This window comes from Aquila chrysaetos, chromosome 6 (genome assembly GCF_900496995.4).
Source record: "Aquila chrysaetos chrysaetos chromosome 6, bAquChr1.4, whole genome shotgun sequence".
NCBI lineage: Eukaryota > Metazoa > Chordata > Aves > Accipitriformes > Accipitridae > Aquila > Aquila chrysaetos.
The window spans coordinates 35,561,919-35,587,937 of NC_044009.1; the positions used below are offsets into that span (position 1 = coordinate 35,561,919).

Below are 26,019 nucleotides of genomic sequence, written 5' to 3' on the forward strand. Positions count from 1 at the left end.
CCAGGCTCCGAAAGGCTCTTTACTGTGCGGCCGTGGCCTCAGCAGCATTTGGCACATTTACAAAAGAGACTGAAAAGGGGGACGGCGGCGTGGCGCTGCGGGGACGGGGGTGCCTGGCAGAAACATGCAGTTCCTGGGGCAGCGGGGCCAGCCGGTCCGGGCTGGAGGGGGCTCCCAAAGCAGGGGGGGCACCCCGGTCCAGTCTCGCCACCACCTTGCCTGCCTGGCCGTGGGGAAGTCCTGGCTCACTCCGTAATAAATTAATACAAATCACAGCAAGAGAAATATATACAAGGCGGGAGCCTCTGCCCGCAGCGGCGCTCTGGGCAGGGGCTCCCGCCCTGCCATGCCCCAGCCGGAGGCTCAGCCCGACCCCAGGGCCACCCCCCGGCCACTATAAAATCCAGTCGCCAGCAAAACAGCGACGGCCTCTGCAGGGGTCCCCGCGTCCCTGAGGCAGCCCAGCCTCTGCCCAAAGGCTGGATCCAGTGTCCTGTCTCCCATCAAAACATTTTGGAGGGGGATGCACGCGGTGCATCCCACCAGCGCAGCTCCTGCTGGACAGGCACCACTTGCCAGCATCACCCCGGGGACCACGTGGCCCTGGCAACCTCTGCCCCAGGACCATCCCGGTCCAGCTCGGGAAAAGGGGGGGAGGCGAGCTGCTCTGGGGGGCAGGGAGGGTGGCTAGGGCAGGGGGACCTTCTGAGGAGGCAGGTTTTGGGAAGCGCTGCCTGGGAGCTGCTCTTGGGGCCAGGGTGGGATGGGGCGCACATGCTCGGGGGAGTCCCTGGGGGGCAAGGGTTGTGGGACCTGCTCTTTGAGGAAGGGACGTAGGGCACAGGCACTTGGGGAGTTGCTGGGGGGCGCAACGGGGTGGGGGCAGGCATGGGGAGCTGCTCTCGGGGAAGGGGGGCTCAAATATGGGGAGGGCAATGTTGGGATGCAGGATGAGCATGCCCGGGCCGTGGGGAAACACGCAGCAGCGGGGGCTCAGGGAACCCTCGCCCCAGCAGAGCCGCTCGCACCGCACATCCACGGGTGCTGGTGTCACCGGTCCTTGGGCTGAGTCCCTGCCGGAGGGCTCCCCCAGCACCTCCAGGCCCCGCGGGCAGCCAGGGCTTGCCCAGCCAAGTCCCATGCGTCCCCAGGAAGGGTCTCCATCTGCAGCCCCAAGCTGCACGTGGCCACCCGGGGCCGAGGGCACAGCCCCACCTGTCCCAGGGGGTCTGTCGGAGCAGGCTGGGGTGCTGGTGTCGCTCGAGGTCACTGGGTTGGCTTATACCCTCACGGCGGGGCCAGAGCCCGTGGTGAGGGGCACGGTGGAGCTGCAGTCATAGTCCAGGTCCACCACGGCGTGGGAGCTGGTGATGAGGCTGTTCAGGGACGGCCCCGTCTGCCGCTCTCGGAAACTCTGGATGTAGCTCTGCTCGAGAGAGGGGGGCGGACGGAAAGTGAGGGGGGCTCTGATCCTGGCCCACTCCATCCCACCCCACCCCACCCTAAGCTCTGCAGCAGCCCCCCAGACCCAGGCCTGTGCAATCCCACCCACCCCAGCAATTGGGCCCTCCAGGGGCTGGCCGCAGCAGGGTGCACAGCCCCGTCCCTTCCCTGGGCACACGCTTCACACCTTGCCCGACACCTGTTTCTACTGCGGCCGCAGCGCTTTTGGCCACCAGTTTACATTTGCTTGCAAAGGCCGACGTGCTCCGTGGTGGGCACATCCCAGCCCCTCCTGAGCTGCCCCATCCCCGGGATGCCCCGGCCTCGTCCGTCGAGGAGCTCGGATGCTGGCTGGCCCCCGGGCACCTCTCCCCTCTCTGCCCCAAGCCCACCTACATGGAGAAGGAAGGGCCGCGGAGGCCGGGGGAGATCTCTACCCTGGGTGCGGGACTCACGGGGGAGAGCACGTCCCCATCGAAGCGGCGCACAGGGTTGGGCTTGCGGCGGTAGGCGGGCTCGGGCGGGTGGGCTTTGTGCTGGTGGGGCGGCGGGTGGTGGGGTCTCCGCTTCTTCTTCTTCTCCTTTCGGTCCTCCCGCTGCTTGATGCGCATCAGCTGCACGCGGCGCTGCTGCCGGCTGATGATCACTGCGGGGCAGATGGGCCTGTGAGCGCTGGGGAGCACACCCAAACCAGCCCCGGACACAAACCAGCCCCAGCTTTGTGCACCCAGGCCTCCCCTTGAGTGCTGTGCCCCCGTAGAGTCCCAAACCCCTTATTTGTGCATGCAAACCAGGTGCCGGGAACCTCCACCCCGGTCCCCGGGCCCCCCAAGCTCCTGCACCCACCCTGGGCCACGTCCATCTCCCCCAGCCCCCACACACCTTCTGTGTGGGAGTAGCCCTCGGCCGTGACCTTCCACTGGACCAGGACGCCCAGCACGGTGAGGAGTGGCCAGACGCCCAGGATGACCCAGCTGTACCAGCACACGGGGCGAGCAGGGGCCACCTTGATGCGCTCGTAGATGTACTGCACCAGGAGGAAGAGCTCGATGAAGTAGTCGACGGTGACGGTCATGATGGCGCTGCCGAAGACGGCGGTGGAGAGGGTGGTGAAGAAGCGCTGCCACTGCAGCGTGAGGACGGCGAAGAGCATCCCCACACCCAGGAGGAGTGCAATGGGGATCCACACCGTTGGTGGGTGGTAGAACTGCTCCATCACCACCAGCGTGGCCACCGCCAGCAGCAGCCCCAGGAGCAGCCCCACCATGAAGAGGCCGACGCTGCGCACCAGCATGGTGACCAGGCCGCACAGGACCCCGATGCCCAGCCCGATGCCCACCGAGGCCTCCACGCTCAGCTGCGTGTCCAGCACCCGCTCCTTGTAGCACAGCATGAAAATGATGATGGAGCCGAACATCAGCCCCGTCAGGAACATGACGGCCTTGAAGCAGCGGTAGCCTGTGGAGAGACCACTGCAGTCAGGGGGTGGATGGCCAGCATCCCCCCAGCTCCCCCCTGCCCTTCTCCCCACTTGCCCCGCCAGCCGCCGGGCTGGCCTGGCTCACCGAAGAAGCAGTAGATGATGCCGAAGAGGCAGCACATGGCACACACCACCGAGGGCACCACCTGGTAGCGACGCTCGATTTCCTGCTGGCAGCTGTGCCCCCACTCCTGGCCCGGCTCGTGCGGCAGCAGCTTGAACCGCAGCGTCTGCACAGTTGCAGTCATGGCTCTGGGGACTCCCGGGAGAGGCCTCAAAATCTCCGCTCCTGCCCCATGGCTTGCCGGCAAAACTGCGCCCTGGCACCCGCCCCAGCTGGTGAGAGAAAGAGAAGGGAGATGGAGGCACCGCCAGCACGTGTCCGACGGCGATGCCCACCACTCGGCACCCAGCCGCCAGAAAACCTGCTCCAGCCCCTCTCTGTCTGGGTGGGAAGGAAGGGAACGAGGGAACAGCTTCATCTGCGGGGGCTGCGGGGGCGCAGACCATCACCCAACGGGTGACTGCAAGGATGTGCCATCCCCAGGGAGGCTGCCCGCACCCCCGGGGAGCTTCACTGCCGGGACGCGGTGCTTTATAATTTGTCTGTGGCTTCAATTTCCTGCCCCTGGCTCTCTGGCACCCTTTTCCTGCTCGATTAAAGGGAGACTTCCACTACCTGGTATTTTCTGCCTGTGAAGTAATTATGCTCGGTAATTAAGTCACCCCTCAGTCTTCTATTTTTATAGGCTAAACAGATTGAGCTCTTAAAGCTTGTACTCCAAGGCATTTTCTCCAATCCTCTAATCATATTTCTGGCTATTTTTCATCCCTGCTCCAGCTCCTAGTGTCCTTGTAAAAACAAAGCGGGCCCCCACACTGGATCCAGCCTTCCCACGCTGACCCACGGGGCCAGAGGGGGACTGGCCCTGGCTGGTGCTGCCCCTTACCCGAGGGCTCACCCATAATGCCGTGGCCATGCCCGGACACCGAGCAGGCGGTCGCCGGGTCCCCCGCAGCGCCTACGCAGACGGAGGGGTCATAATCCCCTGCAAAGACTGATCCAGCTCCAGCTTAAACCTAATTAGAGTGGCCGTCTGCCTGCTCCCACCTGGAGCCAGTTCCAGCATCCCTGTGCTCCCCTGGTCCCCTTCCAGGCTCGGTTGGTTTAGGATGGGTTTATTGTCACCAGTTGTCCCCGGGCCAGCGCCAGTCCTTCCAAGTGCCACGTTAAAGCAGCTGGCTCAGGGCGGCTCACAAAACCAGCGCACCGAGAAGGGGCAGGGAAGGGGGCAGAGGCTGCAGTCATGGCTCCCCATTGCTCGGCACCTCGCCGCTGCCCAGGCCGGGCTCCACAGGCATCTCTTCCCCCGCCATGCCAGCGGCCTCCTCCCTCCCTCCGGCTGGGGAAGGAAACACCAGCCAGGGCAAATCCCCCTGGGGAAGCCGAGCAGGGTGCCTAATCCTGGGGAAGCAGACGGGCAGGGAGCGGGCAGCCCAGCACTGGGCCCCTGCCCACCCTGCCTGAGCCCCCGGGAGGGATGCTAAGCAGGATTGGACTTTAACCGCAGAGCACAGGAGCGACGCGCCGGCCCTGGCTGCCCCGGCGGGGACGGGCGATGCCGCGTGGGGTGTGAAAGCAGGGCTCTGCTGGCCGGCGGTGCCCGGGGGGCTGGGGATGGGGCACGGCACGGCCGGCCGGCGCGGGCATGGCATGGCATGGCATGGCATGGCGTGGTACGGCAACGCATGGTGTGGTACGGTAAGGCACAGCGTGGCATGGCTCGGCACGGCGTGGCACGGCTCGGCCCGGCCGGCAAAGCAGAGGGAGGGCAGCGAGGTGCTGCTCTCTGCCCCGCAGCCCACGCCAGGCCGGGGCCAGGACAGCGGGGAAGGGTCGCCTGGGAAAACCCGTCTCCGGCAGGGTTGCGGGCAGCCTTGCAGGCAGCTCCCGGCGCCCATTGGCGCGGGCACTGTTGCTAGGGGAGCCCAGCGCCTGCTCATTGGCGCCGGGACTCACCCACCTGCTGCCGCCCTCCCCGCAGCCCCGGGCTCCCCGCCGCGGCCTGCCCCGGGCCCCCCGCCCTCCCCTCCCTGTCCCGGAGGGCACGGCGTGGCGGGGGCCCCGGAGCAGCGCTCGGGGGGGGGGGGGGAGCGGGGGGGGTGCACGGCCCCGCCGCGGTGCTTCCCGCCCCCCCCCCCCGCTCCCGCCGCCCCCCGGCCGGCCCCGCTGCCCCCCGCCGGGCTGCCGGGCCCCGGGCCGGCGGGGCGGGCGCGGCGTTGCTAAGCGACGGCCGCAAGGGCCGCCGGGGCGCGGGGCCGCTCCGCCCCTCTCTTTGTTCGGGGCGGGGGTCCCGGGGGCGCTCCGCCGGGCCCCGCGCGCGCCCATCCCGGGCCCCGCGCTCTCTCCCCGGGACGGGGGGGGCCGGGAGCCCCGGTGCCCGAGCCCTTCCCCCGAGGGGCCCGGCGCGCCCCCCCCCCCGCCCGCCGGACCCCCACGTGCTGCCCCCCACCCCCTGCGGCCCCGCCCCGCCCCGCCCGCTCCCACCTGCGCTCCCGGCCCCGCAGCGGCGGCGGCGGCCCCGCGGCGCCCGGCGCTCCGGCCCGGCCCCGGCCCCGCGCATGCTGGCGGCGCGGCCCGCCGCGCGGTGCTGAGCGGACAGCTCCGCCTGACGTCACCGCGCCGCGTCACGGCGCCGGCCCGGGAGGGGGCGGGGCCTCTCCGGGAGGCGGGGGCGGGGGGGGCGGGGGGGGAGGGGGAGGGAAGGGCGAAGGGCGGGCGGGAGAAGAGAGAGGGGGGGCGGCGAGGGAGGGGGAGAGAGAGCAGGGACGAGGGATGGTGAGGAGCATGGGGAGCGAGAAGGGGTGGGGGGAGAGGAGCTGGCCGAATGGGGCCAGCGTGGAGAGCAGCGAAGAGAGGAGGAGGGGGAACTGGGAGAGGCGGAAGGGGAGGAGACGGGTAGGGGTGCCGGGGCGGGACGGGCGTGCGGGACGGGCGTGGGTGTGAGGACCGCGGGAGAGCCTCGTGTCAGGCGCGGGCAGGGCCGTGCCGGGCGGGACCCGCCGCCGCTGCGGGCGGCGGAGCGCGCAGAGGGCCGTGCAGCCTGCGAGGGGTCTGCGCCAGGGCCACTGAGACTGCGGCGCCCGAGTTCGGAGGGGGCAAAACACGCACGTAGGGGGGCACCGATAGAGGCTGCCCGCCCGTGCCCCTGCGAGCGGCCGGGAGGCGCAGGCGCGGCGGGGAGGTGTGAGGACATGGGAGCTCTGCAGCAGCAGAGCTCCCTGGAGCTGGCACCTCCCGGCCGCGGCGCCCAGAGACCCCCGGGAAATGCTGGCAGGGAGAAGTCTCTTGGCAGCAGCGGCCGTTCCCCTGGCAGCCCCTTCCCAGCCCCACGCCAACGCCGGGGGAGACAAAGGCAGGAGCTGCAGCTGGCGGGGGGCTGCGAAGGGGCTGCCGGAGGCACGGCGCCGCTGCCCGCCGGCTGCTTCCCCCGCGGGATCTGGGGCCGGGCACGGGGGCCCTGGGCTCAGCCACTGCCCAGGCGAGCCCTGGGGAGGTGTTTGCTCTGCCCGCAGCTTCGTCTCCATGCAGTTTTCCTGAGCTCGGGGGGCTCACTTCTGAAAACTTCAGTGCTTTCTCCGATCTGCACCTGTATCTAAACACAAGCTCAGATCAACAGGGCCGTTTCAGAATGAAACCTCTCTTACCACTCATGTAAATTTATCTGGGTTTGTATAAGGTGACCAATATTAAATATTCCAACCTGTAAAGGAAATCAAATATACCTATTTCTAACATGTTTCTCTGTGTACAGAAAACAGGCGACTTCGGTTGTTTATGATCATGCCTGCTTTTTGGCCTTCGTCCATGGAAAATCTCTGCTCATTTCTTACTTCTGCATCTTTTCCCTTCTGGCATCTCCTCGTCCCATCGCATTCCCTTGGTTTCTAGTTTTTATATGTTCTTCATTAAACTGCCGTCCACGTGACCGCCTTTGCCTATTGCTTGTCTTGGCCTATTCAGGAGAAAAAGGCCTATGAAAATGAGCCAAGCTTGGATGATGGTCCCGTATCTCTGGGGGGTGGGATGCTGCCAACCGCTTCCTGATGAAAACAGGCTGCTTTGTTCCAGAAAATGAAAGAGACCCTGGAGCTGAGCGGGCTCCCGCCTGCCCTCAGTGGCCTGCCATGCTCTGCGGCTGCCGGCGCTCCCCGGGGCAGGCGGGCTGTGTTTCATGGGGAGGGTGGGATGGGCTCCCCACCAGCCAGGGTAAATCCAGAGGCACTTGAGAGCCCCGACGTCTGCGAGGCTGCTGGAAGCAGAGCCACGGGCTGGGAATGGGCGGAAAGGCCGCGTCTTCCTCCTTGTCCTTATTCAGCAATGCCTGGCGCTGAGCGGCCGTGTAGGGCTGCTGGCCTTGCAGCTTCTGGTTTGGATCATTCCCGTGCCGGAGGCTCCGCATGTGCGGCAAACTCTGCCCTGAGCCTGTTCCTCCAGCTCTGTCCGCCCGGCGGCTCTCTCCGGCGGCCGGCGGGACGATGGCTGTGTGCCACAGACAGCTCGTAGTGGGACCGTGACCTGGCCCCGGCTGGCGGATCCCACCTCCTTTGGTCCCGTTTTGACTCGCTGGGATCTCCTGCTGCTCTGCCCGCCCTCCTTCTGCCCCAGGACGGTTTGCTGCTCTGCATCCAAAGGTCTTCCAGCTGCCGCTTGTCCTCCTGCACGCCTGCTCCCCGGGCACCCACCATGCCCAGCTGTCTTCTGCAGCCCTTGGGCCGTGCTTTGCTGCTCCTGGCCTCAGACCCATCCACCCCCACCCACCCACCTACCCACCCACGACCACCGGTCACCTCCTGGGGACACCCAGGAAGACTCCAGCGGCCGCTGCCCACGCTTTCTGGAAGACCCCCAGGCAGCGATCTGAGAAGGCGAACATCGTGCTTCAAGACCAGCACGAATTCGCCAGTAGCGTGGGTTGGGCTGTCCCGGGTGGGGGACGGGGACAGGGACAGGGACGCAGCGGCTGTGCCCGGCCGGGCCCCTCCGCGCTCCCAGCCCCGGGAACAAAGGGCCGGCTGTGCCCCAGCCCCGCGGCACCCGCCCGGGGAAATCCGCCCCTTAAGCCGGCTCAGGCGCCGTGTCCCGGCCCCCGCCACGCCGCGGCCCGGGCAAATGTGCTTTCTGAGCCGGAGGGCGCTTTCAGAGCGGGCGGCCAGGGCCGGGGGCGCTGCCCCGCCGCCCCACAGCGCCGGGGGCGAACCCCGTGGCCCGGGGAACCACCGGGCAGCCCCGCTGCGACGCCTGCCCCTGCCCGGCCCCACGGCCCGGCCCCACGGGGAAGGGGCGGCGGCGGCGGCGGCGGGGGGGGGGGGGGCCGGTCTCCTAGCAACCTCGCCCCGCCCCCAAGCCGCCCCCTGCTCCCCCTCCGCTTCTCCCCGCCCCGCCCCGTGACGCGGCGGTGGGAGCGCGGCCCATTGGCCGGGGCGGGCCGCCCGCGGTGACGTGCGGCGGGGCGGGGCCAGGGGGTGACACGTCGGACGGCGGCGCCGCCAGCGGGAGCGGCAGCGGCAGCGGCAGCCGGAGCCGCCCCCGCCCCCGGTCCCGTCCCGGCCATGCGGCTGTCGCTGGTGCTGTCGGTGCTGCGGCCCGCCGGGCCGGTGGCCATCGGCGTCTCGCTGGGCTTCACCCTCAGCCTGCTCAGCGTCACCTGGGTGGAGGAGCCCTGCGGGCCGCCGCCGCGCCCCGCCGCCCGCCCGCGCCCCGACGGCGGCCCCGCGCCGCCCCCCGGCCCCGGCAACACCAACGGCAACGCGGCGCGCAGGCCCAACGCCGTGCCCGCCGGGCTGGGCGCCGACAGCTGGGAGCCCCGCGTCGTGCCCTACCGCCCGCCCAGCCCCGGCAGGGCCGCCAAGAAGGCCGTCAGGTGCGGGGGGCCGGGGCGGGCTGGGGGAGCGGGGCCCCGGCGGAGGGCGGCCGGCCGGCCGGCGCTAACCGGGCTTTAGAGGGGAGTAGCTGCGGCCGAGCCCGGGGTGCCCGGGTGTGGGCGTGTGTCTGCCGGCCCGGTGCTGGGGGGCTGCCTGCCCGCCCCTGCCTGCCGGGCCGGTGCCGGGGGGGGCTTTACAGGTGACCCGGCGCTGTGCTTCCCCCCGCTCCCTGCAGCCACCCGGGGCCGCAGCCGGACCTTTCTCACTGCAGGTGCCTTTCCCTGCTGCTTCCCTTCCTTGCCTCTGCCCCCCCCCCCGCTTCTTCTTACCCCCCTGCCCGCCGCAGGAGCGCCCGAAGAGCCTCCTGCCCGCCCTGCTGCCCGCTGTGCAGAGGTCGCCTGTTGCAGCAGGTGCTGCCAGGCTCCCTGCCCTGCCCTAGCAGGGACCCCTCCCGCGGTGGCCCGTCCCCACCCAGCGCCGCAAACTCCAGCCTGCTCCGGGGCTGGCTGCGGCCTGTCCTGGCGTCCCCGGGATGACGGGGAGCAGGCAGTGAAAGGGCCTCCTTGTCCCGGCGAGGCGGTGGGCGGATGGAGGGGGCTGAATGGGGCCAGTGTGCGCCAGGAGGCGGCTGGGGGCCGGGGGGTTGGGGGGGGGGGTTGTCGCTTCCTGCCGCTGCGCCGGGCTGGGAGAATGAAACCTGAAAGTCTTTGTGAGTGGGGCAGCTGGGGGCCATGGTGGGGAGGGGGACGCAGCCAGCCCAGCGGGGCCTGGCTTCCCCGGGGAGGGCAGCGTGAGCTCGCCTGCCTGCCTGCCTGCCTGCTTGAGAGCGGCGCGTCTGGCAGGGGCGGCGGGAAGGTGCTTCCCAGCTCGGCTGTCCTGGCTGGGGCTGGCAGCGTGGTGGGGTGCCTGGTGGGTCGTGTCCCCACTAGAGCTGGGTGTGCAGCCCTGTTTCCCTCTTTTAGCTGTGCTCAGCCTTTTGCGAGCCTCTGGTTTGAGCCAGGCTGGCTGGCTCATGGGAGCGGAGGGTCTCAGGTTGGGGGGGACCTCAGCAGAGCGCTCTGCTGTGCCTCTGGCCCAAGCATAGCAGCAGCCAGTGCCGCCGGGGTGTCTTGCATGTGTGGTTGAAGCCTGGGAGCAGTTCCTGCAGAGGAACCGAAGTCGGCACTGTTGGGGAGGACAGGGAGGGTGCGGGTGGGGTGCAGTGCCCTGGGGCCAGATGTTCTCTTCCTCCTGCAGGACCCGGTACATCAGCACAGAACTGGGGATGCGGCAGCGGCTCTTCGTGGGTGTGCTGACCTCCAAGAGCACGCTGAACACGCTGGGGGTGGCTGTCAACCGCACGCTGGCCCACCGCCTGGAGCGCCTGGTGTACTTCACAGGCACGCGGGGCCGCAAGGTGCCCCACGGCATGACGGTGGTGACGCACAGTGATGAGCGGCCCATCTGGAACATGTACCAGACCATCAGGTACCTTCTGGACCACTATGTGAACGACTTCGACTGGTTCTTCCTGGTGCAGGATGATACCTACACGGAGGCGCACCGCATCAACCGCCTGGTCGCCCACCTGAGCATCGACACCCACCTCTACCTGGGCCGTCCCGAGGAGTTCATTGGCGGGGACACTGAGGGACGCTACTGCTACGGGGGGTTTGGCTACCTGCTGTCCCGCAGCCTCCTCCTGCTCCTGCAGCAGCACCTGGAGAGCTGCCGCAATGACATCCTCAGCGCCCGGCCTGACGAGTGGCTGGGCCGCTGCATCATCGACTACACAGCTGTCAACTGTGCCGAGGAGCACGAGGTAGGTTCTGCAGCGGAAATGGCCTCCGAGAGCCTGATCCTGGCCTGGTGTGTTTGCCCGCCTCCCTGTGGGCTCCCAGGTCCTGGGGGGACCAGCCCTTGCGCCCTGTCGTCCTTTGAGCTTGCTGTGCTGGCAGCTGCTGGGGTGGGAGCACGGGTCGGGGCTGGCCGTGACCCATCTCTCCTGCCTGGCGCAGGGCTTGCGTTACCACTATTTTGAGCTGGGGAAGAATGCGGACCCCGAGCGGGAGACCGACCTCCGTTTCCAGAGCGCCTTTACTGTCCACCCCGTGCTGGATCCCCTCCAGATGTACCGGCTGCACAAGTACTTCGCACAGGTGGAGCTCGAGAGGACCTACCAGGAGATCCAGCAGCTCCAGGTGAGATCTGGCTTGGCGGGGAGGGTCTGGGCTACTCTGGCCTCCCTGTGGGCTTTCTGGTTGCTCTGTGTCACCTCTCCACCTTAGTATGAGGGTTTCTTACCTGAACCTGCTGTGGGGATGGGATTAGCTGAGCCCGTGTGGCTGCAGGGGCAGCAGTGTTGGCTGGAGAGCAGCTTTGGACCTGGACAGGTCCTGCAGCTGCTGTGGTGGTTCAAGGTGATGGAGCCAGCAGGGTGCTGAGGTCCGCCAGCAAAGGCCAGGCAGGGTGGGAGAGGACGCGGGTCCTGCTGATGGAGGTGGTGTGCCACATTCGGGGTGCTGTTTTTAGAAAACCTGAGGTGCTGGACAGGAGTCAGGCTGAAGGCAGAGTTGTTCTGGCACTGCTCTTTGGGCCAGGAGTGGCTGATCTCTGAGTATCAGGAGTCAGCTTGCCTGCAGCCAGAGCTGGAAGACCTACTTTCGCTCGCCTTGGCTCTCACTCCTCCATCTCTCCTCTTGCAGCTGGAGATCCAGAACGCCAGCAGCCTGTCTGCTGATGGGGACCACGGTGCCACGTGGCCTGTTGGCATCCCGCCCCCCTTCCAGCCCAAAACCCGCTTCGAGGTGCTGCGTTGGGACTACTTCACGGAGGAGCAGGTCTACGCCTGTGTGGATGGCTCCCCCAAGTGCGAGCTGCGTGGCGTGGATCTGGCGGACGTGGCCGACGTGGTGGCCATGGCCATGGAGGAGCTGAACCGCAAGTACCAGCCGGTGCTCCATGTCCGCAAGCAGCAGCTGGTGAACGGGTACCGGCGCTTCGACCCCACGCGTGGCATGGAGTACACGCTGGACCTCCAGGTGGAGGTGGTCACCCAGAAGGGGCACAGCCGCTCTGTCACCAAGCGCGTGCACCTGGTGCGGCCCCTCAGCGAGGTGGAGATCATCCCCATGCCCTATGTGACGGAGGCCAGCCGCATCAATGTCATACTGCCGCTGACGGCCCACGACCGGGATCACGCTGCCCGCTTTTTGGAGGCTTATGCGGCGGCTGCCTTTGAGAGCAGCGAGAACGCGGTGCTCACCTTCCTCTTCATCTATGACCCTTTCGAGGCTCAGCAGGTCACCCAGAATGACATCTTTGCCCCTGTGAAGGCCCAGATCACCGAGTATGAGCGCAAGTATGCAGAGGTGAAGATCCCGTGGATCAGTGTTAAGACAGACGCACCCTCCCAAATCAAGGTCATGGACATCATCTCCAAGAAGCATCCTGTGGACACGCTTTTCTTTGTGGCCGGCGTGGGGACAGAGGTCACCGTCGACTTCTTGAATCGGTGCCGAATGAACACCATCAACAACTGGCAGGTCTTCTTCCCCATCCACTTCCAGGGCTACAACCCCGCCATTGCTTACCACAACCAGGTGCCGCCTGCCACGCTGGACCTGCTGCGGGATGCGGGGCGCTTCGACCGTGACGTCTTCCACGAAGCCTGCTTCTACAACGCTGACTACATGGCAGCACGCACCCGCATGGCGGGTGATGTGCAGGAGAATGAGGACATCCTGGAGACCCTGGACATCTACGACATGTTCATCAAGTACTCCAACCTCCACGTCTTCCGGGCTGTGGAGCCTGCCCTGCTGCAGCGCTACCGACACCAGGCCTGCAACCCCCGGCTCAGCGAGGAGATCTACCACCGCTGCGTGCAGAGCAGCCTGGAGGGCGTAGGCTCTCGCTCCCAGCTGGCCATGGTGCTTTTCGAGCAGGAGCAGGGGAACAGTACCTGAATCCCAGAGCACGGAGGGGCTGGCCCTGCCCTGCCGTGCCTGCCTGCCCACCCCACCTCTTCTGCTGCCCAAATCAGTCTTCCTCCTCCCAGTGGCCGCAGGGATCGCCGGTGCCTGAGCTTGTGACTTGGCCCCCTGGGGCTGCCTGGGCCGGGGTCTGCCAGCCTGGGGTGCCCGGGTCCTTCTGGAGCAGCTGCAGCTGTGCAGACCCCGGGGCAAGGTGGGGTTGGAGTCACCGAGCTGTGAGATGGAATGCCCAGCTCCTCACCCCAGAGCTGCTGGCCACTGGCCCCATCCCTCTGTCCTGGCCTCGCTGCCTAGTGGGGAGGCGATGGCCTGCCCTGTCCCTTGCTGTCCCCCCTTGACCGGGGGCACACAGAGACCCAGCCCACCCCTGCTGCAGGGCTGTGACTGCCATGGGTCTGAGGGTGATCCCTCATGGTTCCCCCAGTACCCTGGGACAGGGCTGTGCCCCTCACTCCTTTGGAGCATCAGCCCGGCCATGCAGGGAGGGCCATGTCCCTGTGCCTGCCACAGGCTTGGACAGCGGGATGGGGCACGTCCCACCCCAAAAGAGCAATAAGGAGGTTGGTTTCAGGGTTTTGCCACTTGGCAGCGAGCCGGAGTGCTCCCAGATGGTCGGGGTGGGGGGGACTTGGCCCCCAGGGCCAGTGGGCGCAGGGGGTGCCGGAGGGGATCCTGCTGTATTCACATACCATGAGCTGCTCCCCATGGGAACCGTGACCCAGGCCGCTTTGGCCTTCGCAGTATCGATAGGACGTCGGAGGTCGCAGCCCTCAGACGAGAGCCTCCAGACAGAGGTGAGAGCCCTCCCCACCACGGGGCCACCCTCGGGGTTGGGGGACACGGTGCCCAGCGCTGGTGGGCACAGCAAAGGGTTTGGCTGCGCATCTCCTAAGGAGAAAGCGACTGAGGAGCCGCTCTCTGCTCCTGGTTTGTATTTAATAGTGGGGGGGGTGGGGGTGCATTTACACTAATAAAACAGAGAGATGAACCAGTGGGTCTAGCTAGTTCTTCCCTGGGGCACCTCTGGGTATCCCGCTGGGGGTCTCTGTGGTGGTAGCTGCTGGCTGCTTGTACAAAATCTGGCTGCAGCTGGCTGGACTGCTTTCTCGCAGAGATGCTGCAGCATCCTCTACCTGAGCTGGGAGACGACTGCCTCTCCTTAGTGAGGCCTGGGGGAGCCTATCGGCTTATGGACAGGCTGGCAGGCGCTAGGCCAAGCAGACGCTTGGAAATACCAGCTTGAACCCCTGGGGGCTTGCAGCAGGAGTCCTGGACCTCCTCTGATGCCTGCTGTCCCTGGGGCCATCCTGCTGTCACTACCTGTTACCAGTCACTGGTAGTGCAGCAGGATGCTGAGCCTCTTGCCATGGGAAGCCCCAGGTGCTCGTGTGCAGTGTGCTGAGCTCTGGGCAATGCCCTGTCTTTCCTGGTGCCATAAATTCATGCTCCCACTGACAAGGTTTCCAGCCCTCCTCAGGCCTGGCTGCAGGTGGAAAAGCAGTGCAGTGAGCAGCTGGTGCAGCCATGTCCACATGTGCTGTCCCTATAACAGCCTTCATGGGCCGTACGTGGGTAATGGGGAACTCCTGGCCCATGTCAGAGCAGAGGTTGGGTGCCCAAGTGGGGTGAGCTCTGCCTTCCAGCATCTGGGATCAGCTCTGAAGGAAACTCCGGGACCAGAAACCATATCTGAGCACTGTGTTGAATCATTAGGGCTGAACCTGCCCTCTCTGCATTGGTTTCACCCTTTTGGGGGCTGTTTTGCATCTCAGGGCTTCTCAGCATCTTGTGGTTTCCAGTTCTGGGTCAGGCGGAGCAGCATACTCCCGCCCCGGACTGTTTCACCACCTACAGCTCCTATTTGCAGTATGAGATAGCAGGGACTGTGTCCCCTGCCTGTGCTGTCTGCTCCAGGCATGATTTTCATGGCTCTGCATGCTCTTCCCACTAGCCCTTTGGTCATCACGTTTTACTTGTTCACGAAACACATGTATCAAAGAGACATCCCCAAGAAAATTAGCTGAACCTACTTGCTGTAGTTATCAAGGCTGTTAGTGCTCAGCGAAACTCGTGGAAAGCCCCTGGGCTGTGGCATGCCTTCCCCAAAGATACCTCATTCATATATTCCTGCTCCAGTCTTCATATCCACGGCGTAGGAGTGTATCTGTTTAAATATAGTTTTATTATATTACAGATGATAACTGTTAGCTTGCTCTGAGTATTTCTGTTTTTGATCTTCTCTCAGCACATCCTTAATTCCCTTTAAATGTGAATCTGGGACAGGGAGTGAGGTGGATGCAGGTCCATTACAGATACATTTCTCCTCTGAAATGCAGACCTAGGAGTTGGTTGTGATTAGGTGTTAAATGAGTATCCAAATGGTAATAAAGCAAACCGGCTTCAAATCAAGTTGGCTGTGAAAAGAAACCCAGAATTGTCATTTAATTGTCGCAAGATGGTCTAGATAGAGTCGCTCTTGCCTCCTCATTGCTGTTTGCCCAGACTGAGTTAGAGCTATTTGCATACTTACTGCTCCGCACTATCAACACCGGTGAAGCCCCCCCTGCTCCGACGTACGTACAAGCAAATGACAGTGCTCATGGCTCTCCCAGCACAGTTATTGCTCCCTTTTAAAAGGAGCTGTCAGGGTTTGAAGCCGCTTTGGTGTTTGCCAGGTTATTTGCAGCGTCAAAGCATGCTGAAACCCTGGGGAGGGATGCGCAAAGCTTCGGGAAGGGGTTTGGTGCCAGGAGCAGGCTAGCCTGCTTCGCCGTGGCCCGGAACAACCTTCCTGTGCCTGGGTGAAGTAAATGGGCTCGCTGGGCAATGGCAAAGACCTGTGTGACGATGGGGACATGGGTGTAACCGCGCTCTGCCCCCCTCCTGCCCACGCAGGGCTGGCAGGTGCAGGCAGGGCACTGGACTGGGACGGTGACACTCTTGAAAGAGGCAGGGAGGAGCAGCCTGGGTACTGAAGTGGGCGGCTGAGCAGACAGGGACTTTTCTGCAGTCCCTGTTCAGATTTGACTGGTACTTCCATACAATGTGTGGATTTTTGCACAGATGCAATTGCAGAGGCAGAGCAGTGAAAGGGCAATTTTCCCAATGGGGCATGAGAAAACACGTGACTGCTGCCCATAGACTTATGCTTCCCTCGAGAAAATTTTCTAAAAGCGTTACTGGCTCACCACGGCCTTCGAGAAGCATAACGCAAGTTCCTCTTGGGGAGTTGTTTGGAAGAGGGTGTGAAGGGCCAGTTCAGAGCAAAGCACTCTGAAACAGGAGAGGGGCCGGCTGGGTGCACCGGGGCTGGGTGGGCACCTGCCTCCCCTCTCCTTCCTGCACCATGGCAAGGAAAGGGACTTAAACTAGGGAAAACCCAAGCTGCTGCTCTGCTGTTCTGCCCCCCTGCAAATTTGTTCCCCCGCGCAGTCATGCAGGCACCTCTCTGCAAATGTAGCCGTGAGCTTGTGAGCAGGGAAGGCAAAACCTGCTTCTCTAGTCCTGCTTGTGTCACTTCTGGCTGCGCTAAATCCCATGGCGGTTACTTCAGCCCTGGCAACGTTAATCAGCTCGATGGCTGATGTTTGGGAGGATGTAGGAAGCGCGGCAGTGCCAGGAGAGGGCTGGAGGGCAAGGGGAAGCACAGTAGTGCCCTTTTGTCCCTGTGCTTTCGTTGGGAGGCGGCCAGCAGTGCCCCGCTGCCTGTCCCGCAGGAGCAGCTCTGCCAGCCGCAGGGTGGGACCCAACCCCGGCAAACATTTCCTCCCGGCTGCAAGCGAAGGCAGGAGAAACTGCTCTGCTTAAGGAGGAGCAGGCAGGGAGATGCCGGGCTTTGCCTGCACCCAATGCCCCGGGTCACAGCCCAATGCGCTGCCGAGCCCCTCTGGAGGGTGCTGGGGACTTTGGCCAGGGGTTTTTCTGGCCAAGCTCGGTGAAATCAGAGCCTTTCAATGAAGAGGGAAACTGCTGGTAGCTGTAAGTGCAGGCAGCGCTGCTGCCGGTGTGTGCCTGCCCACGGGGGTTTCCCTGCACTGGGGTGACAGCGCACCCAGCTATTCCCCGGGGACGTCCCCTCCGGGGACGCACAGCCCCAGCACAGGCAGACTGCAGGAGTCCCAGTCTCTGGGGCTGGGGGGAGAGGCAGGCAGCTCAGTTGGATTTTTATTTTAATTGCCTTGTTGGTTTTTCCAGCTTCCTTGCCTGCTGTCAGGAGCCGGAAAAGCGCTGGAAAGCAAGGGCTGTTTGTCCCCTGCCTGGCCCCACTGATGGGCACCACCGGTCCATTTTCCCAGCAAGGAGGTTATGGGGAAACAGCCAGGAGCAAAGCAGCGAGCTTGGCACACTCAGGTCATCAGGAGATACTGAGGTTCACTCCTTTCTCCAGGTATTGCCTGTCACCACCAGCATCTCTGGGCAGGAGGCACTTGGGGAGGAGGTGACAGCAGCGAGGCCACATGTCCCATTGCACTCCGGGGCTCACTTCCAGCCCCTCTACTCCCAAGCTGGATGTTTGTTTTCTTTGAAACGCAGCTTTTCCCTGGGAACAGCTGTAATTGCAGTGTGTGGCAGCGGAGGCATGGCAGAAAGTGCCCAAGGAGATGCCCATCCCATGGGCAGAAGGGATCTTCGCCAGCTGCTCCATCCTGGCGCCCCTTCCCTGGCTCCGGCACCACATCCCGCAGGAGCTGAGTCTGCTGGGGTTGTCTACTCCACTGGTGACAGGAGCCATTGCCAGCACAGCCGGTCCTGCCACAGTCAGGTGCCTGGCGTTTGTCCAGAGGGCCGCACTCGTTAAAATTAAGGGTCCGCTTCACTATAGTGGATCCCCTTCTAATTATGCCCCAGCTATTATTTGATGTGGCTCATTACAGGCAATTCAAGCAGCGTTGGGCTGGGCTGACATCGCTTTTCAGCCCAGCGAGCCCTGGGTGGCAGTGGCCCCGTCCCTGGGGAGGAGCAGACACCTGGTGGCCCTTGGATGGATGCAGCGTGGGAGGGGGCACGCAGGGGCCACCGCGCTGGGGTTTGGGTCTGGCCCTGGGGTGCTAAATCTGGGTCATCCCACTGGTCGTCCCCAGCCCAGCACCATCTGCACTGGGACATCAGGCATGGCACAGGCAGGGGGGGATGCTGGACTCACCTCACCTGCCCGTCCTGTTTGGAGGTGGTGGGAGACAGGTATCATCTCTAGCTGCCACCAGGAAGTTGCCAAATTAAAGAACAGAGGTGCTGAGAGCAACTGATAAAAATAACTTTACATCAAGTCTTCACTAGGTCACCACTACAGGGCTCCTGGGACCCATCCTGAGGCCACTCAGCCTTTCCTTCAGCCATGCTTCACTCCTGCTCCTCCAAAATCACCTTTATTTTCCTGTGGGCATAGGATCTGGCTTTGCAGTTTTTTTTCCAGAAAGCCGCTTGCCGGATCTGGGAGATGAGGCACCGGAGCAGCATCTCCGTGAGCTACACCCAGCCCTTGCCCTCCCCGGCCAGCACCACCACGACCTTTGGGTTTTGTATCAGGACCCGGTCCTTCCTCAGCATGTCCTCCAGCACCTCCAGCGCTGGGCGCTGGACTCGCTGCATGATCCTGCTCTCCTCCTCGCTCAGCTCCTCCAACATGTCTTCACTGCGGAGCAGGAGGCAGCACGAGTTCCCAGTCACGGCCTTGGTGTAGATGAAGGTGGCTTTGTGGCAGGGCATCCTGGAGGGGCAGATGGGTCAGGGCCGATGGCGGGGACAGCCTTGTCCCAAAGGACCCCAAAAGGACCTGATCCTCTTACTGGCTGATGAAAAGATGTGGAGGATGTAGCTATTTCCCTGCTTTTCCCTTTAGGACCTGACCCCAGTGCTCCCCTCGCAGGGCATGGTGTGAGCTGTGGGATGGGATCCTGTGTCCCAGCTGCACGCAGCTAACCTGGGCATCTTCAGCCCTCACTGGTTTAGAGGGAAACCTGCGGTGCCCGGTGCTGGCAGCCTCCACCGTGAGGCCAACGCCTGTCTCCCACTTTGTCCCTTCTCTGTGCTGCAGGGTGGCCGGTGCAGATGGAGAAGGGTCTGGAGAAATCAGGAGCACCTCTGGCAGGGAAAGCCCCAGGGCCCTGCCCCAGCAGGGCCCCCCTTTGCCCCCACCCATCCTCCACCTGCCCCATTTTGGTTTCACCCTGTACCCCTTGCCCATGGCACCCGGGGGGGGGGGGGGGGCAGGTCCTGCTGGAGGTCCCACCGTGGGACAGCTGATGGTACCCCTGCGATCTCGCTTGCGCCGTGTCCCCCTGCCAGGGGGACAGGGCTCATGGCCCACAGTGGGTGCTGGAGGAGCAGGCAGCTGCTGGCACCATGCTGGTAATCCTGTGCGAGGCCAGTGCCAGTATAAGCACCGGGCTTTAACTGGGCTGTGCGTGGTGCTGGTAACAGGCATGGGAGCAGAGGGGCCGTGGGTATGGCAGGGGGGCGTCCCACAGGCAAGCGGGTCCTGCACGGGGTCCTGGGTGTTGGCAGGGGTGCGGGGTGCTGCTCCAGCATGGGGCATCTGTGGAGCACCCCCAAAGCACCCCCAGCCCATGTTTCTGCCCTCCCATCTGCCCCCCACCCTGCAGCAGCCCCCAGGGGGGCAGGAGCCTGTCCTTCCCACCTCAACACCTACTGGGGACCGATAGAGCCTGGTGGGCCACTGGTGGGTGCCTGCCCTCACCTGGGGAAAGATTCGAGGACTGGGGTATGGCTCTGGCAGTTCCCACTGCTGGTGCCCAGCTGGCAACCACCGTACCTCTGCCACATGCTGGGGCTGAAAGAGCTGGGCAGCAGGCAAGGCTTTCTGCGGGCAGCGATGCAGAGATGCTCGCCTTTGGGCGAGCTAGCATGCTGGCTCTTGCAGTGCCCAGCATGTGGGTGCAGGGCTGTGAAGTGCTCCCTGGGTCCCACCACCACCTCCCCCCGGGGTGGGACCAGCTTGCCCACCTCTCTGCACCCCCCCAGCCCTGCCTCCTGCCCCCAGCCCTCACAGGCAGCTCCGGACCTACTTGTGCCTCTTTATTAGGGAGCATTTGTACATTTATAAAACAGTGACGCACATCTCTCACGTTCACCAGCACGAGGGCATTCGCGCCAGCCCTCCCGCCGTGGTGCCCGTGCCCACCCCACTCGGGGCTCGCTGCTCCCGCTGGCAGGGAGGGAGCCACATCCTGCACCCCCCTGCCCACTGCAGGAGACCTTGGTGTAGGGCTGACTTGCGTGGCCGTGGCACATCCCTGGGCTAATGCGTGGCACCCCTCCGGGGACACTCCTGCTTGCAGATGGGGGGGACCCCATGGGGAGCTGACACGGGGTGCCTTGGAGGGGGTCCCCGAGGAGCACCTCTGTGCCTGCCCTGCTGGGAGGCTTGCTGTGTGTCCCCCCATGCAGGGGGACATGGGACACCATGCGGCTGGGTGCTTGCACTGACAGGGAACATGTTTCCACCTGGGTGCATATTTTGGGGGGCTGTTGGGCTGTGGTTAGCCAGAGCCAGGGCTGCCGGGCACATCATCAACCTGGTACTCCAGTCCCTGCCCTGCGTCACCCACGTGTGGAGCCTTGGGTGCTGCAAAGATGATGGCCCCTCCTGCATCTATGGCTTTGGCCACAGCGTGGCATGGCCGTGTTCTGTCTGCGGGCACCGGGGATGGGGACCAAACCGGCAGGGCCAGGGGATGTCTGGCTAAACTCCAGCCTCCCCCAGAGGTCCCAAATTCCTGCCCCGGAGTCCCCCTCTCTGCCGCATGTCTGTGTCGAGGGGGGCTTTGCCAGCCCGCCCCCCCCTCCTGAGATATTTTGGGGCAGTTTGCCCTGCGCTGGTGTCTGCTACAGTGGAGGGGGAGGAGGCACTGTCCGACAGGACAGGGAGAGCGATGTGGGTCCTGCTGTGGGTCCTGCCATCTCAGGGCAGGCAGGAGGGCTGTGGGTGCTGGTCCTGGCCAAGGCTCCGGCCGGCGGGTCAGGCTGTGGCTGTCTGGGCGGTGCTGGGCACGGGGGACCCTCCTAACCGTGTACAGTCTGGGGGAGGCACAGCGGGTGCTCAGCACCCCGGGGGTGGGAGCGTGGCAAGGGGTACGTGCATGGTGCAAAAGAGTGGCGACAGGCAAGGGAGCGAGGGCAGGACCCCCAACCCGCGCCGCCTGGGCTGTGCCGGGCGGCTGCACCAAGGGACAAGCCGCTTTGGGCAATACCTGGGTAAGGAGAGGACGGGGAGGGCTGGGGGGGCACGGTGGGTTGGGGGCGGGAGATGGGGGAGGCAGTAGGTTTGCAGTGCCGCAATGACTGGGGGCTATCGGGGGTCAACACTGTAGGGGGGGGGTGTCACAGTGCAGGGGTCTGGCTGGAAACAGCAATGGGGAGGGGACTGCAGCCATGGCAGGCTGCGTGAGGTCGGGGAAGGGGGGGCAGATGTTTGTGGGGGGCTGTCACAGTGGTGGTGGTGCCAGGGGTCAGGGTGGTGCCATGCAGGTGTGGCTGCAGGTGGGGTGTCCCTGGGCTGGCCGGGGGGGCCGTGCTGCTCAGAGGGGTGCCCTGCACTGCTGCCCTGCCCCGCAGCAGGAAGGTGGGAGGGTGGTTGTCCCTGGGCCGGGGGGGGGGGGGGGGGGGAAGCTGTTCCAGGAACGCCTCTCCTGGGGCGGTGGGGACCGTGCAGGGCAGAGACCCTCACCCAGGAGGGGTCAGCAGGGGAGGGCTTGGAGGGGCTCACGGGAACCCCAGCTTACCCCCCGCATGCTCTGCATTGCCAGGGCGGCTCTGCCCCGCACCCCGCTGCTCCCCCGAACCCCCCGGCGTGCCCGGACCCCTCCACGCCGTGTGCTTGAGACGGGGCTGAGCCCGCGTGCTGGGGGCAAGTGGAAAGGACGGGCAAAAGGGCTGGGGGGGCCGCTCCGGTGCCGGTGCCGGTGCCGGTGCCGGTGCCGAGGCAGCTCCGGCGGCATCCCTGGGGGCAAACGGCCCGGCCGGTCCTGGCAGTGGGGTGGGGGAGGCGGGGGCCTGTGCCCACCGTGCCCGGTGCTGCGGTCCCTCTCCATGCGGACGGTGGGGAGGGGGGTGGCGGGGGGTTGCCCCCCCCCCAGTCCCGAGCTGTCCTAGCAGGCGAAGTCCTCGAAGACGCCCTGGTGAGGGTAGTGGTGGCGGTGGTGGTGGTTGGGCAGGATGCCCGCGTTGTAGGTGCCCTCCACGTGCCGGCCCAGCGTTTCACAGGGGCTCTGTGGGGATGGCAGTCAGGGGGGTGGGTGCAGGCCCCACGCACCCTGTCCCCCCCGCCCCCATCCCCAGGAGCCCCCCCGGGGGCACCCAGCTCCCTGCCACCCAGCCTGAGGGCACCAAATGCAGAGCTGTGCTGTCCCTTGCTCTTGGGACGATGCCCCTTCCCCCAGGGGCAGGGGCGGACGCTGCCCAAGCCCTGTCCTCGCAGCCCCCTGGGCTGCCCACCCCCACGGGGGTACCTGGTCCTTGAGCTCCTCCAGTCCCAGCGTGGCGATGCTGCCCGAGGGCTTCTTCAGGGGTGGCTTGGAGCGGCGCAGGACCCGGCTCACCCTGTCCCGGATCACCTGGGTGCAGATGGGGGGTCAGCCCCGGACCCACACACAGGCAGCACTCCGTGTGTGGGCACCCCAGTCTGCACGGACCTGCTGCCCGCTCCCCTGCCTGCCGGCGGGGGACAGGGCTGACAGTGGGGACAGCACCTCTGCCCACCACCCTCGGGTCACCAAGGGATGCTGGGGGCACCTGTCCTCCCCCCACTGCGTCCCGCTGGGTGTTCTCCGATTTGGGGGCTGTAATAGCCCTCTGGAGTGGCCATGCATGGCACTCCCTCCCCGGGGAGCCTGACTCCCCACTCTGCACCTCGCCTGCTCCCACAGCCGAGACACAGCCCTGAAGGCTCAGCGCACCTCGTAGACATAGTCCAGGATCTCCAGGATGGTGAGGATGCTGGCACCGATAAACAGGCCCATCTGGCCCCCGATGTCCCCTGGGGAAGAAGAGGGGGAGATGGTCACCGGGAGATGCTGTGCAGCCCGCTGGGAGCCTTGGGTGGGCCAGCAGGACTGCAGGCAGTGCCAGGGCTGCCAGACAGAGGGGGACAGCGTGGTCACAGGGGCAGGGGTGGCAGGATGGAGGGAGCAGGGGACATGCGGGACAGGGGACGGCCAGCAGCATGCCACCCTTCAGCCAGCGTGTGGCCGGCTCTTGCCCTGTGTGGTCCCTCCCTGGGCAGCCCCATGTCCTCCTGGGGCTGGGACCCAGAGCTCTGCGCCTCAGGATCCCATGGGAAGGTGGGGGGAGTCACCGAGAAGCCCAGCAATGTCGTAGGCTTTCTTCTGCTCAATGGCCTCGTAGTTGAGCGCCTCGAAGAAGATATCCAGCACTAGGAAGTTCTCCCTGTGGGGACACCATAGTGCTCAGCAAGGAGGGCTGGTCACGGACCCTTCCACCCCCACTGCCCCCCAAACCTCCCGTGTCCCCCAGCCCTCCAGCTCCCAAGTGCTCCCAGGGCCCTTGTGAGATATTCAGGCTGGTGCGGTGGGGACACAGAAGGGGCATGTCCCAGGCCAGGAGGGACTGTGGGGTGGGGAGATGCCAACAGGAGAGCTGGGAGGACACGGATGGGTCAGGGAGGTGCTCTAGTGGCAGCCACCCCTAAGCAGAGGATGCTGCAGGGACCGTCCGTGCCAGGACCTGCTCCTGCCACGCTGCCAGGAGTGGGGTGGGGGTTCCCCAGGTCCCCAGCCCCCTGCTCACCCCCCCGGCACACCCCAACACCAGCAACTCACCGGATGTAGGTCTCGTTCTTGTTGTACTTGCGGGCGAGGTAGCGTGCCGAGCCCTTGTTGGGGATGCGCACCATGGAGATCTCCTTGCCGTAGCGCGTCAGGTTGCATGGCGTGGGGCAGCTGCAGCGCTCCTGGCTGTCCTCCACCGCCGTGTCTGGGGGCACGCACCCGTCCCGTCAGCGTGGCTGTACTCCCCCCCGGCCCCCTCCCCGGGGGCACCCGGCTGGCCCCCAGCCTCCTGCCCGCCACCGCACCTACCCAGCGTGTGGTCAGCACACTCAATGTACACGTTGGGGGAGCAGATGGACTCGTTGCCTGCGGAGAAGCATCTGGTCAGGGGGGGTGGGAGTCTGGCCCGCTTCTCCCCCCCCCCCCCCCTTGACTCACTCCCCTAAAGGCAATGGGGCAGGGGTGGCCCCTGGGTGCGGAGGGGATGGGGACGGGTGGCCCTCGGCTGCAGGCTGGCTGGGGCAGGGGTGGCCCCTGGGTACAAGGCGGACAGGGGAGAGGCTGGCCTGGGGTGTAAGGAGCGTAGGACAGGGACTGACCCAGCATGCGGAGAGGATGGGGAGGTCCCTGGGTGGAGCGGGATGGGGCAGGGGGGCCCCTTGGGCGCAGAGGGATGGGGTGGGGGTGGTCCTTGGGTGCAGGCTGGAGGGGGCCAGGGCACCCCCGTGCAGGACCATCGGGGCAGCGGGGTGCCCCCATGCCATCACACGCACCCCTCACCTGGCATGTGGACCATGCGGCAGTGGCAGCTCCGCACCACGGCCTCCTTCTCGCACTGCAGGCGGCAGGCAGCAATGCTGTAGGTGTCGTAGCCGGGCAGCATCTGCTCCCCCTGCACGCTGGCCCGGCAGTTCCCCCACGGCTGCGGCAGGTAGGTGAGCTGCCAGGGCGAGAGGGGCATCGCTGCAGGGCCGTGCCGGGCTGGGTGCCCGCGGGCACCTCCCCAGGGGCTGTGGGGCATCCTGCCTTACCCGCTGCTCCTGGCAGGACACAAAGGTCTGGAAGCCGGGCGAGACACCAAAGCCCAGCTGATGGATGTAGGGCGGCTCATCCTGGCTGTGGATCTGGACCCGGATGCCAGCTTCAAATGACGTCTCGTCTGCGCGAGAAGGACACGGGGGCTGCACGCCTGCCCATGGGGACAGCCCTCAGCCTTGCCCCGGTACCCAACCAGGACCTGCACCCTGGAGCCCAGCACCCCTCCAGTGCCCCGCTTACGCCATAGCCCACGCCAGGGTGCCCTGTTTGCCCAGCAACCCTCCCTCCCAGCACCCCTCGCCCGTAGCACGGCCCCACTCACTGGTCTCTCTCCAGATGGGCAGGTACTCTTCCTGCTGGATGTCCAGCATGATCTCCAGCCCGTTGCCCATGCCACCCTGGCGGGTCACCCGCGGGTTCCTCCGGTCCCCATTGAAGGTGTAGCACTTACCGTAGCGTGTGTAGACCTGGGGATGGAGAAAGCGGGGCGGTGAGGGAGCAGGCAGGGATCTGGCAGGGCATTCTGCAAGCAGGATGAGGTCCAGGGACCCCTCTCCAATCCCATGGAGGCACTGGGGGCGGAAACAGTCTCACATGGCCCTTGGAAGGGCTCATCTAAGCCTCCCACACACACACTGCCACCCCTCCACCCTTGCTGGGGGGGTGTGAGGCATCGCTCCCAGCACTCATAGGGCAGCCCAGCTGTCCGGCCCCTGCCAGGTGGGGTCTCACGGGGTCAAAGTGCTGGGGGCCACAGCGCTCTCCCTGAAAGCGGCACTCCACCAGCATGTCCTCGATCTGGTGGCCCAGGCGGTGGAAGAAGCTCTGCATGGTGCGCTCAGAGCGGCGGGGCGGCAAGAAGCGCGAATAGTTGGCAAGACGCGTCAGCCACGCGCGCCGGTCCTCCCCCAGCACGGCCAGCATCTCGGGCACCAGCGAGCGGTTCTCCTGGGCCAGCCCCAGCCACTGCCCCACCGAGTAGAGGTCGGGCCTGGTGAGGTGCAGGAAGCGTGCCCGGTTGGGGTTGCAGAGGGTGACGGCCGGGAAGCGGAGCTGGGAGGCCCAGGCGAGGCGTGCACGGGTGTGCACGGGGTGCGAGAGCAGGTGGTGCAGGCGGTCAGTGGCGCCGGTGGCCAGCAGCCCGGCGGAGGCCAGGAAGGCCAGGCTCCAGAGCAGGCGGCGCAGGCGGGACTGCGGCCGGGTGCACATGTAGTGCAGCCCGGGGATCCTGGTGGCCCGCAGGATGCCAACGGTGAGCTGGGCAGCGCCGCCGTCCCGAGCCACCGCCAGGGCTTCCCTGTCCTGGCAGCAGGCAAGGGGCAGCGGCATGGCTGCAGGCAGGGTGGCTCCTCTGGGAAGTGGGGTGCAGGCTGCCCCCGAGGCTGCCCGGGGTCCCCGGTCCCTTCCAGGGAGC

The 26,019-nt window shown here is 65.6% G+C and overlaps 4 protein-coding genes across 6 annotated transcripts in view; 1 reads left to right on the forward strand and 3 right to left on the reverse strand.

Moving 5' to 3' along the window:
* Positions 1-6: 6 nt before the first annotated feature.
* TMEM198 (transmembrane protein 198) lies at positions 7-5,518 on the reverse strand. Of its 2 annotated transcripts, none has more exons than XM_030018679.1 (5): positions 5,472-5,518; positions 3,009-3,259; positions 2,326-2,901; positions 1,899-2,089; positions 7-1,426 (listed from the first exon to the last, which is right to left on the reverse strand). In XM_030018679.1, the coding sequence occupies exons 2-5, from the start codon at positions 3,169-3,171 to the stop codon at positions 1,280-1,282; spliced, it is 1,077 nt and encodes a 358-aa protein (XP_029874539.1). In that variant the 5' UTR covers positions 3,172-3,259; positions 5,472-5,518; the 3' UTR covers positions 7-1,279. The 2 variants fall into 2 exon arrangements, with proteins under 2 accessions (XP_029874539.1, XP_029874540.1); XM_030018680.1 differs by lacking the exon at positions 5,472-5,518 and adding an exon at positions 4,035-4,304.
* Positions 5,519-8,438: 2,920 nt separating this feature from the next.
* On the forward strand, positions 8,439-15,231 carry CHPF (chondroitin polymerizing factor). The gene is made up of 4 exons (XM_030018939.1): positions 8,439-8,847; positions 10,085-10,649; positions 10,846-11,028; positions 11,533-15,231. The coding sequence occupies exons 1-4, from the start codon at positions 8,537-8,539 to the stop codon at positions 12,793-12,795; spliced, it is 2,322 nt and encodes a 773-aa protein (XP_029874799.1). The 5' UTR covers positions 8,439-8,536; the 3' UTR covers positions 12,796-15,231.
* Positions 15,232-19,844: 4,613 nt separating this feature from the next.
* ASIC4 (acid sensing ion channel subunit family member 4) overlaps positions 19,845-26,019 on the reverse strand; it is a 65,912-nt gene continuing 59,737 nt past the window's right edge. For both annotated transcript variants that reach the window (XM_030018628.2, XM_030018629.2), the window contains exons 2-10: positions 24,928-25,072; positions 24,599-24,726; positions 24,348-24,507; positions 23,877-23,933; positions 23,619-23,772; positions 23,135-23,226; positions 22,737-22,816; positions 22,290-22,394; positions 19,845-22,049 (exon numbers count right to left, since the gene is read on the reverse strand). In XM_030018628.2, coding sequence (XP_029874488.1) covers positions 21,930-22,049; positions 22,290-22,394; positions 22,737-22,816; positions 23,135-23,226; positions 23,619-23,772; positions 23,877-23,933; positions 24,348-24,507; positions 24,599-24,726; positions 24,928-25,072 — 1,041 coding nt within the window. In that variant the 3' untranslated portion in view covers positions 19,845-21,929. The remainder of the gene's footprint in view (positions 22,050-22,289; positions 22,395-22,736; positions 22,817-23,134; positions 23,227-23,618; positions 23,773-23,876; positions 23,934-24,347; positions 24,508-24,598; positions 24,727-24,927; positions 25,073-26,019) is intronic.
* Positions 25,080-25,934, reverse strand: LOC121233401 (acid-sensing ion channel 1C-like). The gene has a single exon (XM_041124524.1). It carries the CDS (start codon positions 25,932-25,934, stop codon positions 25,221-25,223), a length of 714 nt encoding a protein of 237 aa, XP_040980458.1. The 3' UTR covers positions 25,080-25,220.